The following is a 20,782-nucleotide window of genomic DNA, read 5'->3' as shown; positions in this document are numbered from 1 at the left end:
AATCCACAAGACACTGGGAAGATTCCCAGGCAATCTGCAGGTCTCTGCTCATCACACACAGTTCTCAGAAGTGACCTCACATATGTAATGAACAGAAGTTAATGAAAAATAGAAAAACACTGCATAAAATGAAAAATCATGTATTGAAAGAATAGGTACCACTTAGTATGCTGAGCATGAAACAAGCAAAGATCTGTCATGATGAACTGAAAATTGAATGTAATTGCTGGTTGCAGAAATTTAAGAAAAATCTTGAAGATTAAAAAAAATTAAAGATAATGCATATACTGATCATGAAGCAGCAGAAAAAATCATTGATAAGTTTAGGAATTGTCACCGGTGAAGATCTAACTCCAAAACAAATCTACAATACTGGCTGTTTTCATACCTTACATTACTTAGTGGCGTGTAATAACTTTTACTGTTAAGTAGACATGTGTAATGAACAAGTGTAAGACAAAGAAAATGTTCTCAGGGAAATGTACGGAAGAAACGTGGTAAATGTTCAGGGGATACTTGCGTGGAGTTCTGCATAGGTACATTTCAATGAGACAGCGAAAGGATGGTAGGGTGTAAGAACCATGGTGTACAAAGGCTGTTGTAAATCTAGTCAAGAGGAAAAGAAGCGCTTATGAAAGGTTCAAAAAACTAGGTAATGATAGATACCTAGAAGATTATAAGGCTAGCAGTAAGAAATTTAAGAATAAAATTAGGAGAGCCAGAAGGGGCCATGAGAAGGCCTTGGCAGACAGGATTAAGGAAAACCCCAAGGCATTCTACATGTGAAGAGCAAAAGGATAAGACGTGAGAGAATAGGACTAATCAAGTGTGACAGTGGAAAAGTGTGTATGGAACTGGAGGAGATAGCAGAGGTACTTAATATTTTGCTTCAGTATTCATTATAGGAAAGGATCTTGGCGATTGTAGGGGTGACTTGCAGTGGACTGAAAAGATTGAGCATGTAGATGTTAAGGAAGAGGATGTGCTGGAGCTTTTGGAAAGCATCAGTTGGTTAAGTCACCAGGACCGGACGGGATGTACCCAAGACTACTGTGGGAAGCCAGGAAGGAGATTGCTAAGCCCCAGACGATGATCTTTGCATCATCAATGGGGACGGGAGAGGTTCCGGAGGATTGGAGGGTTACAGATGTTCTTCCTTTGTTCAAGAAAGGGAGTAGAGATAACCCAGAAAATTATAGACCAGTGAGTCTTACTTCAGTGGTTGGTAAGTTGATGGAGAAGATCCTGAGAGGCAGAATTTATGAACATTTGGAGAGGCATAATTTGATTAGGAACAGTCAGCATGGCTTTGTCAAAGGCAGGTCGTGCCTTACGAGCCTGATTGAATTTTTTGAGGATGTGACTAAACACATTGATGAAGGTACAGCCATAGATGTAGTGTACATGGATTTCAGCAAGGCATTTAATAAGGTACCCTATGCAAGGCTTATTGAGAAAGTAAGGAGGTATGGGATCCAAGGGGACATTGCTTTGTGGATGCAGAACTGACTTGCCCACAGAAGGCAAAGTTTGGTTGTAGATGGGTCATATTCTTCATGGAGGTCGATGACCAGTGGTGTGCCTCGGGGATCTGTTCTGGGACCCCTACTCTTCGTGATTTTTATAAGTGACCTGGATGAGGAAGTGGAGTGATGGGTTAGTAAATTTGCTGATGACACAAAGATTGGGGGTGTTGTGGATAGTGTGGAGGGATGTCAGAGGTTACAGCGGGACATCAATAGGATACAAAACTGGGCTGAGAAGTGGCAGATGGAGTTCAACCCAGATAAGTGTGAGGTGGTTCATTTTGGTAGGTCAAATATGATGACAGAATATAGCATTAATTGTACGACTCCTGGCAGTGTGGAGGATCAGAGGGATCTTGGGGTCCAAGTCCATAGGATACTCAAAGCTGCTATGCAGGTTGACTCATTGGTTAAGAAGGCATATGGTGCATTGGCCTTCATCAACCGTGGGATTGAGTTTAAGAGCAGAGAGGTAATGTTGTAGCTATATAGGACCCTGGTTACACCCCACTTGGGAGTACTATGCTCAATTCTCAATGTTGCCTGGATTGGGGAGCATGCCTTATGAGAACAGGTTGAGTGAACTTGGCCTTTTCTCCTTGAAGCAACGGAGGATGAGAGGTGACCTGATAGAGGTGTACAAGATAATCAGGCATTGATTGTGTGGATAGTCAGAGCCTTTTTCCCAGGGCTGAAATGGCTAGACCAGAGGGCATAGTTTTAAGGTGCTTGGAAGTAGGTACAGAGGAGATGTCAGGGGTAATTTTTTTTTTTTTATAAACGCAGATTGTGGTGAGTGTGTGGAATGGGCTGCCAGCAGCGGTGGCGGAGGCGGATATGATTGGGTATTTTAAGACACTGCTGGATAGGTACATGGAGCTTAGAAAAATAGAGGGCTATGGGTAAGCCTAGGTAGTTCTAGGGTAAGGATATGTTCGGCACAGCTTTGTGGGCCGAAGGGCCTGCATTGTGCTGTATGTTTTCTATGTTTCTAAAGGCTGCTTACTAGTAGCGCATAAATTCAGAGTCGGAAATGATGGCAATCCCAAGTTATCTATTTAGAAAAATCCAAAATCTGAAAGAGTGCTGGCCCCTAAGCATGTCGGATAAGGGGTACTCAACCTGTGTTATGGTCCATCGGACAGCAATGAGTTCAACAATTTACATTTCAATGCTGAAGGTTCAAAGCTTAAGTGACTATTAGCCAAGACATTGAAAGAGTTTTCCATGGTAATGCTTGGTTGTTGGTAGGTAGGGTTAATACCTGACTTTCAAGAGCACTTGTGAGTTATGTTGCGGCTGGACTTAGTCCTTAAACTGCTGGAGAACAGTGCGGAAAGAACAGGTGCTGTTTTCTCCCGGTAGGGATTAGTTTTTAGTTCCAAGTGCTCCCGCCACGTTTTGTCACCCTGCAACCTTAAACTTCAATCTCTTTAAATTATGGAGGACAGCATGTGTTTAAATGTCTCTCCCCAGCAGACGTCATCATGACTCCAGTATGTCTACTATTTTTTAATGTTTCTTAATTGTACATGTGATTTTTTTTTTGTGTTCTATCGCTGAGCAGCAGTGAACCATCTGATTGGCCTATCAGAGTTCTCTTTTTGAACTAGTTGACTCGATCAGTGTTTCTGATCTGGCTATTGTTCACGATTGCACTTCATTTTTTAAAAAATTCCATTATTCACAGTAGCCTTTTTATTTTAATTTTATAAATGGATTTCTTACCTTGGTGGCACTGGCCCACAAAGGATCTCACAACAGTTTTTTATTATACCATCGTGGCTGTAAGGGTTATGAATTCCATTTTTACCTGACCAAGAACCTTTAATCTGTGTAAAAGAATTACAAAAAATTGAACAGAATAAATTTTCATAAGAGTAAATTCTTTCAAATCCTAGACATCTAACACGTTCTTAGGCATCACATGTAGTTCTTCGTAGTAATGATGCCCATTTATAAAGATAGTAATGCCTACAAAAAGCAAATCTAAAAGGAAAATTCGTGTTGCATTGAAGACTAGTGAAGGTGATACTGATCATTACCCTGAAAGCAAATTGGCATCGATATGAGTTGTAGCCAATATACATTTTAAATTGGTAATATATCTGGCTAGTTTTATCTGCCTTAAGTAACAGCTAGTATTGAGAAACAGAAAAATTTGCTTTATCAAGAACATTAATAAGGAAGAGCCCTGAACTGTACAGAAGTTATCAATGTGAGTAAGCTAAGTAAACTGGCAAGATCATATTCACAATGCAACTGAACATGAATCCTAATAATTAAGTAGCAACTACTTTGATCACCAAGTTCATTTCCATAGTCAATCCCTACTCTCAGTTACAGAACAGCACAGAAAGTGGAGCCTAACTCAATAAAAGTCAACATTTTTTAATGCACCTGTTACAGTTGATTGTCTATGGTTGCTTCCCCAAAACCAAAGTCTATTCTGTTACAAAAGGCCACGGAGGAAAGTGGAGTCTACACTCAATAAAGTTGTAATTTTTATGAAATGTGCCTTTATATCTATGACTATCTATGGTTTATTCCACAAAAGTGGAGTTTACATAATCATTTCTGTTTTATAAATTTTACTTACATCTTCATTTGTGGTTTGGTTGAGCGCAATAAGATAGGTGTGAAATCCAGACAGACCAATCACAGACCATAATGTGAAGAAGCAGATTACTACTTCTAGCACAGTAAAGGAAGAGTTAAAGAATATCACATCAATAGTAAACATCATTTCGTGCAGTTATTACACATTTGTGTTTATGCTGCCCTTTCCGACATCAAACTGTCAGAAAGCATTTAAAACAAAAATTATGTTCATTGTTATTTAAGTTAACCTTTAATACAGCATTTCAACTCAGTAATACCAGCTTTCATTAAAAGGATGATTCTTGATACTTACAGTTGGCCAAAACTTTCATTTTTGAAGTATACAAATTTGATGTTGCATATCTTAAAGTCCCCAGATTTGATCTTCAGAATCAGATGGGCAAAAATGACTGAACAGAAAACTGTACCTTGGACAGAGATAGAAACCGTAGGCCTAAGTTCATGTATTTACAAAGATATTTGTATCTAATAAAAATACATTTAATATTTTCCAAACACAAGTGGTGTTACATCTTATTATCAACACTAACTTTCAACAAGTATAATTAGTCTATAAGCAATACAAAACTCTTCACAAGCACAGGTTTGTGAACCCAGGTTTAACTTTAGACATCTCAAGCCACCTTTTAGACACAAACTTTTGCTGAAAGACCATTATCTTTTATATGGCACATTTGTCTCGTATACAGAATTAGCTCTGCATCTTGTTATTTTAAAAGAGTGCAGTTAATCTCAGAACAGTGGAGAACTCTATTGTAGTAGTTAAGTTGGTGGTCTAGTTGCCAGAGCTCTGGTCTATTGATCTAATCACTACAATGGCTGGAGAATTAAAGTAATCATAATCTGTGGAATTATACAGTTTTAAAAAGGCAGTGCCAGTAACATTATCCACAAAACCACAGGACTTTTGTAAAAGCCCATCTGGTTTACTGATGCCTTCCACAGAAGGAAATCTGCCATCTGCATCGGATCTGGGTGACTTACGACTACAGACCCTCAATGTGGCTGACTCTTCATCGCCTCTTCATTTCAAGGTATGTGAGAATTTCTAGCAAAGTTCAGGTCTTTTGAACATTCAAATTTAAAAACTATTAAAGCCAATTTTTTAAATTCACAGCTAACTTTGGTGTACTAGCACTTAAATGGCATCTTACCTTGTCGAAACTAATAGAAACTGCTTGTCATGGCTTCCATGGAGTGTAGTGGATTAGGCAACCACACAAAACAGCATTCACATCAAGAATGCCGCACAAGCAGTAAAAATGAATGAAGAATAAACCTTTTTTCACGCTATGCTATTTGTTGAAAGGATCATGTAGCTGCCCTGGGAAAGCTACATAGCATTACAAAGTCTTCAATCGTAAACACGGGAAATTCTGCATATGCTGGAAATCCAAAATCCAACATACATAAAATGCTGAGGAACTCCATGGGTCAGGTAGCATCTATGGAGATGAATAAACATTCTATCATCTGGGCCAAGATCCCTTCTATCATCTGCCTCTGGGTCCCTTCCTCTTTCCCTCTCTCCTATGGTCCACCCTCCTCTCGTTCTCTCCAGCCTCGTTCCTCTCCAGCCCTTTACCTTTCCTACCCACCTGGCTTCACTTATCACGTTCTCATTATCCTCCTTCCCCTCCCCCCACCTTTTTATTGTGGCATCTTCCCCCTTTCTTTCCAGTCCTGAAGAAGGGTCTCGGCCTGAAATGTCAACTGTTTATTCATTTCCATAGATGCTCCTGACCTGCTGAATTCCTCCAGCATTGTGTGAGTGTTGCCAAGGTGTTCAACGCTTACTTACAATGATGCAAAACAACTTTGGTTTTGTTTTCAGAATCCTAACAAGTTCTTTGACGAAACGTTGGGGAGGATAAAAATAACACAGCAGGAAATATCTGGATTTTCAAGAGTCTTTTTAAAAGTATCAGTGGTAAACTCATGCATGACTAAGGGCAAAAACAAATGGAGTAAGCACATCTGATCAGAATGCAGAATGCATCCTTCCAAGAAGTGGTTGAGCTAAATGGACAGGTGAAGTGAAGTGGGAGGATACTTACGTGGATATGCTGGAACAATGGCCAGCTTTTGTGTGTAAATGTTTTATAATTGTAATGCGCTGTTCCACTAACATTAGAAGGCAGGGTGAACCAAAAAAAAAGACTAAATCAGCAACAGTTCTTAAAGTAGTTCAGTTGAGTGTTCTTGGAATGTAGGAAGGAGGGAGGGAAAGGTTTTTTCTCTGCTAAACTTGAAACCTGCCTACTCTTCAGTCAGAATTATTGGGGTGAAATTCATTGAAAAACACAGGCATGAAGGGGCCGTGGCAGTTTGCTGTGGAGAACAGTGCCTGCTGTGCAAGGAAGTGGCAAGAAATGCCATCTTTCCCATTGTTTTTTGTCAGGCATATGGCAAAAATGAAATATGACACCATTACTGAGGACCTCTGAAGTGGCAAAGCTCAATAACAATTCTGCAATAAGCCACTGGATATTTGGAGGAGTGGTAAAACAACGCAGACAACGTGGGAGGGAGGAGAGTGATTTGTTGGGGTGGGAAAGGCAAAAAGATCAGGACATCAGGGAGCCTTCCAAAAATCAATTCCGTCCTGTAAAAGAATGCAAAGTACTTCTCAACAAATATGCAAAGAATGATAAAAATGTTAACAGTTGCACCAACAAGAGAGTCCTCTTCTGTTAACCCCTTCTTTCTTGTGTGCAGGTGACAGTTTCTTTGCAATATAAAAATATTGGATACTTAATAAGCTGCTAGAAGCAGCAAGTCCAATCTGAAAACTCATTTATATCTTCACTATGAGAGTAAAATTAATAATATTTGACACAAACAAATTCACTCAAATAGGTTATTTAGAGCAATCATATCATTGCATTCAGTGGGACCTTTTGGAAATTAGCTACCAGAATTCCCCCATCTAAAATAATAGAAGCTGCAGAACAATATATGGTATACCTCCTCCTGCCTGGTGAATCATTCATTAATTGATCTGATTATTGGCCTCAATTTCTTTCTCTTGCCTCATACTCAGAACACTTGATTTCACTTTACTTTTGTGGTAAACAATTTGATTTTTAGAGCTAGGCGCATTACTAACAAGCCAGCAAGAATGGCCTATCCAAATCATCTGCCATCATGAAGTGCTGCAGTCAGTGTGGTGACAGCAATAATTAAAGAAAAGTGATGGAGTCTGGATGGTGTGTAACCTGCTGGGGAACTTCTAGCTGGTGCTGTTTCCACGTGCCTGCTCTCTCAGGTTTGGGAGGTGGTGCAGCAACAGCTTGGCAGGTAATATGATCACAAACAAGAGAAAATCTGCTGATGCTGGAAACCCAAACAGCACACACCAAATGCTGGAAGAACTCAGAGGGCCAGGCAGCAACTATGGAAAAGAGTACAGTCGACATTTCAGGCCGAGACCCTTCAGCAGGACTGGAGGAAAAAAAGAAGAGGAAGTCAGAGCTAGAAGGGGGGGGGGGGAGATGGGAGGAAGAAACACAAGGTGATAGATGAAACTTGGAGGGATGAGGGGTGAAGTAAAGAGCTGGGACATTGATTAGTGAAAGAAATACAGGGTCGGAGAAGGACGGAAATCAAATAGGAGAGGACAGAAGCCATAGAGGAAAAAAAAAGCAGGAGGAGGCGATAGGCAGGCAAGGAGATAAGGTGAGAGAGGGAAAAGGGGATGGGGAATAGAAAGGGGGGCATTGCTGAAAGTTCAAGAAATTGATGTTCAATACCATCAGGTTAGAGGCTACCCAGACGGAATATAAGGTGTTGCTCCTTCCAAACTGAGAGTGGCTTCATCACAACAGTAGAGGAGGCCATGGATGGACATGTTGGAAAAGGAATGAGAAGTGACCATCGGGAAGATCCCACTTTTTCTGGTGGACAGAGCATAGGTGCTCAGCGAAGCTGTCTCCCAATCTACATCAGGTCTCACTGAGTGCCTACGCTCCACGCACTGAGATCCTCCAGCATTTTGTGTGTCAGCCGGTAATACAGTAGATAAAATGCAGGTAGAGAAGGTGGTACGTGTTCAGAGTGGTTGATTCAGCATCAGTCAAATTGACTGCTTTACACCAAGTCTTACGTGTATTGAAGCTGTAGACATCCAGGCTAATGGAGAATCTTTCATCATACTCCTGACCAGAATTTTGTAGATGGTAGAAAAGCTTTGGGCAGACTCCTGATCAAGTTACAATTACATGGGATGTATTTTAGTACCTCAGGTAGTCATTCCGTGTGTTCTTATCTACTGATTCCGTGTATGCTATTCCACCTTGGGGTGCCATTCCCAAATCCAATTGTGCTCTTCCCACACAACCAACCTTAGTCTGGTAGGTCAACCATGGAAAATTGATCCTCTCTCAAAACAGAAGGCCACTTACTGTGTAGCACACCAACAATGAAAATCAATTAACACAAAGATCTAACAGGAACTACTGCTCTACCATATTCAATTATTCATCTTAGCATTTAAAGTACAAGAAACTGCATATAAAATAAAGTAAATGCTTGTGAGTTACCAAGAATAAAATCTTCAATATTCTAAAAGCTGACAAAGGTCACATATTGTCTTACTACGGGAGTAGTGGAAACATGTACTCACATGACATTAAGTAGTATTTACATAAGCAACTCAAATATCATAGAAGGCTAGAGACCAAGTGTTGGAAAATAGATAAGCATAAATAGTAGTTGATGGTTTGCACAGATGCTGTGGGTTGTGGAATTATTTTCCCACTTTGTGAGTCCAGAGATTATGACTATTAATACTTTCAAACATAGATGCTGCTCAAAGGATATGTTCCTGGTGTGTCCTTCAGTGTGTTTAAAAAGCCATTGTCCACTGATCCTGTTTATTAAAAAATAAGAAAATATGTTGAAGAGACAAATCAGATAGATGGAATGAAGCAGCATTTCCCGCCACCCCCCCCCCCCCCACGGCTAAAGGAAGAACACAAAAGTCTAGTTAATATTACATAGGCCGTCAGGGTGGAGTTTCCAATAGAAAATAACAACAAAAAATGCATATATATGGCATTTTCAAATACAGGAGCAAAATTCAAAGCAATACACCTTTGAATTGGGAAATAACATTCGGAAAGGAGCAACAAAACATAGCGTCTCATTTAAAGTAAAGAAATAATGTAACTAAGCTCAGTGAAAACCTGTAGGAATAAAATAGCATGGTTCTGAATATAGTGAAATTAGACTGCATTTGGATTCACCCAAAAGGACCATATTTTTGATCAACAGGAGCAAATTTAGGTTTAATCTCAACGTAAATTATTTTATTAAACACATGATCTGCAAATTTGATTAGTTGATTCAATAATGACCATTTATACTTTGCATAAATACTGTACTAAACCACTTTGTCTATCCAAATCAGCCATTCAATAATCTCTGTTTCTGTAAAACCACCATTATCTGTAAAATTCAAACACTAAGTTGAAAGTGTTACATCAATGAAAATTATTTTCTAGCAGCTTGTCAAAAAGCATAATGGTCTAAATACTTCCCAACTACCTTTAATATTTGCACCTTTTTAATCAGAGCTCTTTAGGTAACTGAGAACTCAAAACTGCAGTGTGGATTTGATGACAAGCTAGCAAAGTAGTGTATTATGGAGCACACCAAACAGCAACTTCAGCCACCTTCACGTGCACAGGTAACAGTGGCAATTCACACTTGTCCTCTGAGTTAGCTTCCTCCTCCTCAAACTTTGATATACAGATAAAGATATAAAGCATGAAATTGTGGGATTTACCCACAAAAATAGACCAGATCATTATCATCTATGCATTCAGCTACTTGTTAATCTTTAACATGTGATGAGTTAATTAAACAGATAACTCACAACCCAGGATGTGTTTCTGGCAATAACATTTCTAATGAAATCAGCACTAAAATGGGCATTCATATGCATTATTGATGGGTGTTTACTGACATGAATCTTGCTCCCACAGTGCTTCACAATGTTATGCAGGGAACCTGGTGTGAACCTCAACCCTTCCCACTGCTGCTTGCTGCTGTGCCAAGATCATTACCATAAAGAAATTGTAGACTGGGAAGGGCTGTTCAGGAAAAGGGAGAGAAAGAGGCAGAGAGAGACACACACAGAGACACAGAGAGGACCAAGGGCATTATAAGGAATTAACACGGAGGTTAGAGCAAGGTGGGGCACCAGAACATTCATACATTCTCTCCCATAATCAAATACACATTTTGAAATGTGAAGTCTCATCCCTTCATAATTCTATTATTATAGGAGATTTTCAAAATTGCAGAAGGAAATTCATTCTTCATCACATACAATATCATAATGCACACATAAAATTCAGTTCCACTGAAATCAATAGAACAGAGATCAATACACATATTTAATACATGCAACAAAAAGAATAATTACATACTCCATGACATTTTCTTTCTCAGAATCCCATATCTCATTTTAGCTCCATCTTTCTGTATGTATTTAAATCGAATATTTTAATTTAGCTTCCTGTTTTAGACTCTGCACTTCTCAGCAAGGATTCTCCAGTCTGACTGGTTGAATAAATATAGTTGACTAACTAGTTTTTCCATGCTAAAAACTATTGAGAGGGCACAGTGACTAGAAAGGTCACCAGCAACTCCAAATAGTTTCTCAAAAGCTCACTAAAAGTGTAATAAACAGTGAAGTCATTCATTTGGCTCTTGGCATTAAATTTATTGATGGTTTGGAACATGTACTTCTCATGTGCATACCAGATATAATTCAGGTTTAACAATTGCATTCTGTGAAGTGGAAAACAAAGGGTCAGAGACTTCTGGGGCAACATATTACATAAAAGACAGAAAACAACAGAAATACACAAATCTTCTTAAATTGAACAGACTTATCAGAGGGACTCCCCAAGGATCAGTACAGTGCCCTGAACTATTCACTATTATGTTAGTGACTTAGATGGAAAAAATGTGTTAACATATCCAAGTTTACTAATAACGCAACTCCTGGAGAGAAGGATGCAGTGGGGCACAAGGGCTCTTAAATGTCACAATGATGAACCTGGGTAGCAGAAGGATGAAGATAAAAATGTCAGGTTATGTATTTGAGGAGATAAAATAAGCGAGTATATTTGTTAGTGTTGAGAAGCTAGTAAGTGCTGGTGAACAGAGGGATTTTAGTGCCTTGGCTCAATAATCACTAAGTATAAGCAAACAGAGAGAGCAAGCAATTAGGAAGGAACATAGTTGTCATTACTGGAATACTAAAGTAAGGAAGTAGTTTAAATTTTGTGACACTATGAAGAGACTACGCCCTGAAAACTATGCAGTTTTGGGTTTCCATAGCTAAAGGAGATTATACTTGTCTTGAAGTCAGGGAAACAGATTCATTTGTTCTATTCATGGGAACCAGTCTAATGAAGAAATTCCTTTATGATGAGAGATCAAGAAAGACCAGCTTAATACAAACGGGAGTTTCAAAGAATGAGAAATGATTTAATGGAGAATTGCAATTTTCTGAAATGAGACTGATAGAAATTATGTCATACGCTCAACTGAAGATTCTAAAACTAGGAGGCATACACACAACATAAAGAATCAACTACGTGGACCCAAACAAGGATGGACATATTATATAATTTTTGAAATTCTTTAACATGGAAAAAGACTGGAGTTCTCAGGGGTTGTGTGTACTTAAGTTTTAGATCAACAGACTTTTAACATCCCAGAGGAAGCAAAGCCCAAGATACAGAGCTGACTACATGGAACAGCAGAGCAGCCTCAAGATGTCTGGTGACCAATTACTCCTCCTACATCTCAAATTCTTTCTTGCTAACTAAAGAATGAAAATTACATAGGTGTCCAGTCTAATTACTCTCTTTGTTAGAAATGTACAAAAATGCCTTGACTGGTTGCCCATTCACTGTGTGTGTTAAGTGTCTGCTGCACTTTCACCCAAGGAAAAGAATCAAAGTCACATTGCACAGAAATTGGCCCTTCAGCCAAATTTATTGTGGCCAATTACCCTACCAATATGCATATCTTTGGGATGTGGGATGGAACCAGGTAACCTACAGGAAACCCACACAGTCAGAAGAGGATCACTGCAAACTCCACCCAGCTGCTATCGGGGTCACTGGAGCTGTGAAAAACAGCTCTGATATCTGTGCCACTGTAATCTTCAATGCAATTCAAAAAGGATGGCATTACCATTGCAAATTTTAAGAAATCTTGAAGGTCATTTTTCATTACCTTTAAGGGAAGAATTTTAAAACACGTGTTTTTTTTAAATGTGATATTTAAATGTTTCTTTTTAAGCAAAGCGATTTACCGTAATCTTGGTAAAAGGCATTGCCCTACAGCCACTGAGTACAAGGGATTATTTGTGAATAAACTGAATTCTGAACACATGCAGCAAGAAAAGAAGCTGTTGTTTCATAAAATGTTGCAGTTCAAATATCCTGTGAACAGAGACTGGCATCAGACACACTTCATTTTAATTAAGCCAGCATTTGCCTCATTCATTTTGGGGTTGGGGTTCTTACAAGTGTTATGTATGAGAGTGTAGGTTGGTGAATGAGGGAGGATGGAAAGGAGAAAGGCAGACAGATTTATAACATGATCAACACAAGAGAAAAGAGGCACATGAACCATTCCAGAACCTATTGTTAGAAGTTTCAGGTTATACAATGCAGTCAGAAGCAGCACAGAATAATAACGTGAACAGCAAGCCAGCCCAACACCACAGCATGCATTTTATTGTTGTACAAAGTATGACATATTGGTAACTATAACGCCATGTGTGCCTGTTGTCTGCAGCAAAGCGTTTTAACCCATGCTGAAACATTTTCTTCTCTCAATCTTTCTGCCCGCAAATGCCCAACTGTTGTAGCATGGTTGAGAAAAATAAACAAACTTTGGTTTAACTGGAAAGAAATTACAAGATCCAGTAGCAAAACTCAGAGGCAATAGTGAGACAGTTTGAATACTGGAACAGAGAGGTTATCTTAAGAGAAAAGGAATGAACAAATACAAATTTGAAGAATGAGTAGTGCATACTGAAGCATACTAGATTCTGAGGGAGAAGACTTCATTGGGTAGATAATGTGAGTAGGGCTATTACCCGAGGTGGGATCTAGAGGTAGTTTCAGGATAGTGTGCCACCCATTTAATGAAGAGAAATTTACCCTCCAGATTGATAATGGAACTTTGGGTTTAACTATCGCAGAGATATGTTGGGTGCTGCATCATTAAGTGCTATCAAAACAGTGATAGATGGATTTCTAGACTATACTGGAAACAGGGTTACGGCGATTAGTTAGGAAAGATGACTTGAAACCAAGTGTGGATCAGCCTTGACAAAAAAAGGTAAAAGTGGCCATGGAGCTTATCGTTGTTCCTTCCTCCACTGTGCTTTCAGGACAAGACCCTGCATGAAGTTTTAGGAGAAAAAATAAATACAAGAAACAAAAAGTTATTTGTGGACAGTGAGAACATTCTCGGTAGATGCCCCATGCAGTAGCTCAAGTGGGGAGGGGTCCCTTTATTCTACAGGTAAGGAGATCACAGACAGTTGCAAAAAACATAAGGCTGAGATAATAGGTGACTTTAAATTTCTACATATTGACTGGGACTCCCATATTGTAAAAGGACTAGATGAGATAGAGTTTGTCAAATGGGTTCAGGAAAGTTTCCTTAATCAGGACATAAAAGGCTCAACTAGATCTCCAATTAAGGAACAAGACAGGGTTGGTGACAGAAGTTTGTGTAGAGGAACACTTTGCACCGAGTAATGCAGTCGTTTCAATATAATTATGGAGAAGGATAGGTCCAGTATTCAGGTTGAGATTCTAAATTGGAGAAAAGCCAATTTTGATGATAGCAGAAAGGATCTAGCAAGTGTGGATTGGGGTAGATTGTTTTTTGGCAAAGATGTACTTAGTAAGTGGTAGATCTTCAAAGGGGAAATTTTGAGACTACAGAGTTTGTGTGTTCTTGTCAGAATAAAAGGCAAGGCTAACAGGTTTAGGGAATGTTGGTTTTTGTGAGATATTTTTGTGAGCCCTAGTTAAGAAAAAGGAGAAAGTACATAGCAGATACATGCAGAAAGAAGCAAATTAGGTACTTGAGGAGTATAAGAAATGCAAGAGAACACCCAAGAAGGAAATCAGGAGGGTAAAAGAAGGCATTAGGTTGTTCTAGCAGGCTAGATGAAGGAGCATCACAAGGGCTTCCACAGATATATTAAAAGCAACAAGTTTAGTCATCTGAAAGATCAGAGTGGTAATCTGTGCATGGAACTGAAAGAGATGGGGAAGAACTAAAATAGATTTTTTGCATCTGTATTTACTTAGGAGATGGACACAGAGCCTACAGATGTGAGGCAAAGCAGCGGTGAGATCAAGGACTGTATACAGTTTACAGAGGAGGATGGGTTTGTTGTCTAGAGGCAAATTAGATTGGATGAAATCCCCAGGGATTTCCCTCAGACCCTGTTTGAGGCTAGTGCATAAATTTCAGAGGCCCTAGCAGAGATATTTAAAACATCCTTAGCCATGGTGAGGTGCCAGAGGATTGGAGGATAGCTAATATTGTTCCATTGTTCAAGAAAGGCTCCAAGAATAAGCCATGAAATTAAAGTCCAGTGAGCCTGACATCAGTATGTGGGTAAATATTAGAAGGTATTCTAAGGACTGGATATATAACTTTTTGGATAGACCCGGACTAATTAGGGATTGTCAACATGCCTTTGTGTGTGGTAGGTCATGACGAACCAATTTTATAAAGTATTTACATAGACTTTAGCAAGGTCTTTGACAAGGTCCTACATGGGAGGTTGGTCAAGAAGGTTCAGTTGTTTGGCATTCAAGATGAGGTAGTAAATCAAATTAGATATTGGCTTCGCGGGAGAAACCAGAGAGTGGCAGTAGGGTGGTTGCCCCTCTGACTAGTGGTTTGCTGCAGAGGTCAGTGCTGGGTCAGATGTCATTTGTCATCTATATAAATGATCTGGATGATAACGTGGTAAACTTGATCAGCAAATTTGCAAATGACACCACGATTGGGGATATAGTGGACAGCATGGAAGACCATCAAAGCCTGAAGTGGGATCTGGACCAGCTGGAGAAAATGGGCTGAAAAATTGCATATGGGATTTAATGCAGACAAGTGTAAGGTGCGGCACTTTTGGAGGACAAACCAGGGCAGGACTTACACGGTCAGTGGTAGGGCACTGATGATTGTGATAGAACAGATGGATCTGGGAATACAGATCCATAATTCCTTCAAAGGGCTTTGCAGATAGATAGGGCCATAAAGAAAGCTTTTGGTACACTGGCCTTCATAAATCAAAGTATTGAGTACAGGAGATGGGGTGTTATGTTGAAGTTGTATAAGACATTGGTGAGGCCTGATTTGCAGTTTCGGTTACCTACCTAAAGGAAAGATGTTAACAAGGTTGAAAGAGCGCAGAGAAAATCTACTAGGGTGTTGCCAGGACTTGAGGACCTGAGTTAAAGGGAACGGTTGAATAGGTTAGGGTTTTATTCCTACAGCATAGAAGAATGAGGTGTAATTTGATAGAGGTATACAAAATTATGAGGGGTATAGACAGGGTAAATGCAAGCAGACTTTTTCTACTGAGATTGGTGAGGTTAGAACTAAAGGTCATGGGCTAAGGGTGAAAAGTGAAACATTTAAGAAGAACACGCCTGGGCACCTCTTCACTCAGAGGATGGTGGGATTGTAGAACGAGCTACCAGCTGGTTGGTGGATGTGGATTCGATTTGAACATTAAGAGAAATTTGGATGGGTGCATGGTCAGGAGGGGTATGGAGGGCTATAGGTCTGGGTGAAGGTCGATGGAACTAGCCACATTAAATAGTCTGGCATGGACGAGTTGGGCCAAGTAAGACCTGTTTCTGTGCTGTAACGTTCTATGACTCTTAAGTCAAATTCTACTCTGAACCCTGTGGATTTGGCTCAGCTGAACAGAACCAACACCCTCCTTCCTCATAATGCTGTTGCCCGAAGAAGAAAGAGAACAGTGTGGGGAATGGAGACCACAACACACTTATACCGTGGAAGCAACTTAGGTGCTCTATGTATATTTAGCCAGATGTGGCCTTACTAAATCTAATAGATTATTTTTGAGGGGGAAGAGCCAAAACATGAAAAGGCAAATCATTCTATATCTGGCAAAGAAAACCTTTTGCCTTCCTGTTGTCTGAAGGAACTTAATTTCATGAGTCACCAGTTTAAATGGACAAAGCCCGAGCTGTATTTTATTTTTAAATCGGCAATCTCTTCAGCTGATGGACGGACTGATGTGGTAAGCAGATACATATTAAAACGGTACAGCAAGTAAGCTGATGTACATAACTAGGGCAGAACACAAGCCTGCCTATTACAAATATTTGATATCAAAGAAAGAAAGATACACTCTACAAACTACACTGAAAATCAATATAACTTCTAAAAGCTCAAAACAATCCTAAATTCTATTTGCTTTTGATCTCACTACACGGAGAAAGATAGCAAAAAGAACTATCATTAAATGTACCAACTAATCAAATTTCATTGAAAACCTATCATGTCAAATCGTTGAGATAATTAACTCCCCCAGTTACTTACTCAGTGCCACGTGCACAATATCAAAAGCAAAGATGTAGACAGTGAGGAATGACAACGAGATGGTAAAGAGGTAAAAGAAACGGTAATTCCTCTTTCCAACACAATTTCCAACCCAGGGACAGTGGTGATCAAAACGCTCTGTGAAGGAATAAACACAGAAAATTAAAATTTGGAACCTTTTCTAATTCAAATTATGCACCCTGGATATCAACTGTAGAGCAAACTGGCCTGAAGAAGTGTCTCAGCCCAAAACATCAATTGTTTATTCTTTTCCATAGATGCTACCTGACCTGCTGAGTTCCTCCAGCAGTTTGTGTGGGTCTCTGCAGATTTCGAGCACCTGCAGACTTTCCAGTGTTTATGTAAACCAAAAATGATTTATAAATCCAAAGTCAATTGGGTCCCTCCACCCACATCATGTTCAGGGTACTTCTGGACACGGTCAGTGAAGTGAACACCGTTTTGTATTAGCTTACTGATAAGCTTTATGACATTATGACTGGGCACGTTGCTTCTTTGGAGGAAATTTGCTTTTTATAATTACATCACGGTAATTATAACCTTTGGAGAAGGGACTGAATAAGGTGGCAGAATTTTTAAAGTAGCAAGGCCACCAGCAAAGGGATAAAATGGATTGGACAGAGATCAGAATAGTATAACAGGCATTCTGCACCTAATGTACAAGGACCATAGAAATGTACAGCACAGAGGGGAGCGTTCAGCTCACTGTTGTCACACTGGAAATCTACCTCAGCATAGAGCCACTGCACATCCCTGAAACTTGGGACCTTGTTTAATGAAATAAAACAGAACAGAAATTCAACGAATGTTAGAACTCCAACTAACATGCTAAAGAGCTGCCTATCCACCATGTAGTATCAGCAGCACATTCTGTTAGCACTTCAAACCCATCACGCTTCAAAGCAGAGCCCGAAATGTTTCCACATTCCACATATTTGAATCAAAGTTCCTGATAATGCCAGAATGATCATTCTTGCAAAGGTGCCGCAATCCCAAGAGAGTGTTGCAAACAGATCAAGTTTGCTTGTTAACTGTCTACTTCATTTTAGAAACCTTTAGAAGGCAAACCATGGAAAAGCCAATTCTGATGCAAGTTCTAAACTGCAATTGTTGAAATTGGACACAAATTTCCACTCAAAGTAATGCTGTACAGCTTTTGAGTAGTTTGGTATCTTGAGAAAAAGAGTGATTTTCAGCGGGAGAGCTTATCACTGGGAGGTACTATATGTCTACTTTTAGCCAGGGTCTCTGGATTACTTCAAGTACACTTTAAAAGAATGACCATCTTACTTACCCACACAGTTATCACAGACACTGCAATGGGATGCCCGGGGTGGACGGAATATCTTGCATGTGTAGCAATATTTCAATTTGATAATCTGATTGTTGATTTGAATATCTTTAATTCTTGGTGGTGGTCGTTGACCTGCTGGGACGTTGCCATTGGCTGCCTCTGGAAATGATAGTAAACTCAGATAAATAAATGTCTTATAATATTAAAAATAAACATTTCATAATTATATAGATGGCCCAATTCATCCACACCAACTGAGAAACCCATTGATACTAACCTCATTTGCCTGCATTAGGTCCATATCCCTCTTCTTCATTTCCATCCAAGTACCTGTCCAAAAGTTTTTAAACTTTGTATCTAGCTCTTTGCATTCACTAGCAGTTCATTCCATATAACCTGCATTTCAGATTTCTTCCAAAACTTCTCCCCTCATGATAACCCTATGCCCTCTTGTTTCAGACTCTCTCACTGTATGATAATACCTCTGACTATCCTATCCCCATCTCCCATAATTTTATAAACCTCTATAAGGTCAACTCTCAGTTCCCTGTGTTTCAGCAAGACTAAAACATGGGAAAGCCTGTAAGTACAGTCCTCAATTCCAGGCAACATCTTGATGAATCCCTTCTACACTCTTTCTAACGCTACTGCATCTTTCCTGTAGTGCGTGACCAAAATACTCCAAGATCGGCTTCACCAATGTTTTCTACAACTGTAACACAACATTCAACTCTCATACTTTACACTTTGGCTTGTGAAGGCAAGCATGTCATATACTATACCTTCTTCATTGCACTATACAGCTGTGTTGTCATTTTCAGGGAGCTGAGAACTTGCAAGTCAAGTTCCCTCTGTACATCAACAGTCCTGAAGTCTGTGCCATTTACTGCATTTGCCCTGTTAGTATTTCATGTCCCAAAACACATAACTCTCTTGTCTGGATTGTATTAAACTTGCCACAACTCTGCTCAGCTTTTGAAACAATCATTGTCCCTATGAATGCTCTTACAGCTTTCTTTGCCGTCTTTTACTCCAATGATTTTTTTATGTCTTATTAATCAGTCCATCTACGTTTTCATCCATTTATAAATTTAAAAGATTGAGGGGGGATCTTATTGAAACATATAAAATCCTAAAGGGATTGGACAGGCTAGATGCAGGAAGATTGTTCCCGATGTTGGGGAAGTCCAGAACGAGGGGCCACAGTTTGAGGATAGAGGGGAAGCCTTTTAGGACCGAGATTAGGAAAAACTTCTTCACATAGAGAGTGGTGAATCTGTGGAATTCTCTGCCACAGGAAACAGCTGAGGCCAGTTCATTGGCTATATTTAAGAGGGAGTTAGATATGGCCCTTGTGGCTAAAGGGATCGGGGGTATGGAGGGAAGGCTGGTACAGGGTTCTGAGTTGGATGATCAGCCATGATCATACTGAATGGCGGTGCAGGCTCGAAGGGCCAAATGGCCTACTCCTGCACCTATTTTCTATGTTTCTATGTGACAAACAACAAAAGGTCCCAGCTCTGGTCCCTGGATTTTTAAAATTTATTTTTGTATTTGTAGTTTGTTGTCCTTTGCTCAAGGGTTGTTTGCCTAACCTGTTGGGAGCAGTCTTTCATTGATTCTGTTGTGTTTCTTGGATTTACTGTGCATGATGACAAGAAAACAAATCTCAGGGTTTTATATGGTGACATGTGTATTTTGAAATTTACTTTGAACTTTGAACTGTGGTGTACCACAAACCTCCAGTCAAACACCTCTTGACCACAACCATCTGCCTCCTATCACCAAGCCAGCTGGGCAGCACACATTGTATACTTTATTCCCTAAACTTCTAGACCAGCCTACCATGCCTGACTTTGTCAAAGTCCTTGCTAAACTCCACAGAAGCAGTCTACTGAGCTGCCTTCATCAGTTTTCTTAGTACCTCCTCAAAAGATTCAGTCAGATTTGCACGAGTTGGATTACCTCTTCACAATACAATGTTCATTCCTCCTAATCAGACCATGCCTTCCAAGTCAATGTAAATTCTGTCCCTTAAAATTTTGTCCAATAATTTCTGTACTATTGACAGATGTTGTTTCCTGTCTTGTCCCCACCTTCTTTTTTGAAAAAAGGAATATTAGCTATCAGCAGAAAATTTATTTTGCTTTTGCAATAAGAATCAATTAAAGAATGAGGTTATAAAATTAACGCTGCAGTATACCTTGTGTGACTGCGACAGGAGCCAGAAGCCAAATGGGAAGTTGGATTTATTAGGGATAATAACATGACATTGTTGAATGTACATATAGATTAAGCATTAGCATTACAGAAAGACAGATCATTTCTGTTATCTAATTAATTGTAAATTCCACACTTTGAATAAATTATCAATTTGACAAAACTGGCTCCTCCACCTCAAACATCTCCTCCACCCTCTTTTGTATGCTAACTGCAGAACTGCCATTGTGACAGTATTCTTTACAGACTTGCAGATCTGACGTACTAGAGGTTTTGCATATATGGATGCACTTCCATGAGGGCAAACAGTCTACACCGCAGTGATTAGATATAGGTGGTGAATTCTGAGGTCAAATCATAAACACAAGAGATTCTTCAGGTACTGGAATTTCACAGCAACACACACTAAATGCTGGAGGAACTCAACAGGTCAGGCAGCATCTACGGAAATGAGTAAACA

General features: G+C 39.6%; 1 protein-coding gene across 1 annotated transcript in view; it reads right to left on the bottom strand.

Moving 5' to 3' along the window:
- The window catches only part of zdhhc9 (zinc finger DHHC-type palmitoyltransferase 9), a 135,420-nt gene that overhangs the window by 10,593 nt on the left and 104,045 nt on the right, over positions 1–20,782 (bottom strand). The window contains exons 3-7 of the mRNA XM_072270665.1: positions 18,103–18,261; positions 16,788–16,925; positions 8,972–9,018; positions 4,126–4,230; positions 3,255–3,358 (exon numbers count right to left, since the gene is read on the bottom strand). Of these exons, the coding sequence (XP_072126766.1) occupies positions 3,255–3,358; positions 4,126–4,230; positions 8,972–9,018; positions 16,788–16,925; positions 18,103–18,261 (553 nt within the window). The remainder of the gene's footprint in view (positions 1–3,254; positions 3,359–4,125; positions 4,231–8,971; positions 9,019–16,787; positions 16,926–18,102; positions 18,262–20,782) is intronic.

The sequence above is a fragment of the Mobula birostris genome, chromosome 10, assembly GCF_030028105.1.
Source record: "Mobula birostris isolate sMobBir1 chromosome 10, sMobBir1.hap1, whole genome shotgun sequence".
NCBI classification, from domain to species: domain Eukaryota; kingdom Metazoa; phylum Chordata; class Chondrichthyes; order Myliobatiformes; family Myliobatidae; genus Mobula; species Mobula birostris.
Note: the sequence above shows the minus strand (reverse complement) of the source record. Positions and strands in the feature narration are given on the sequence as shown.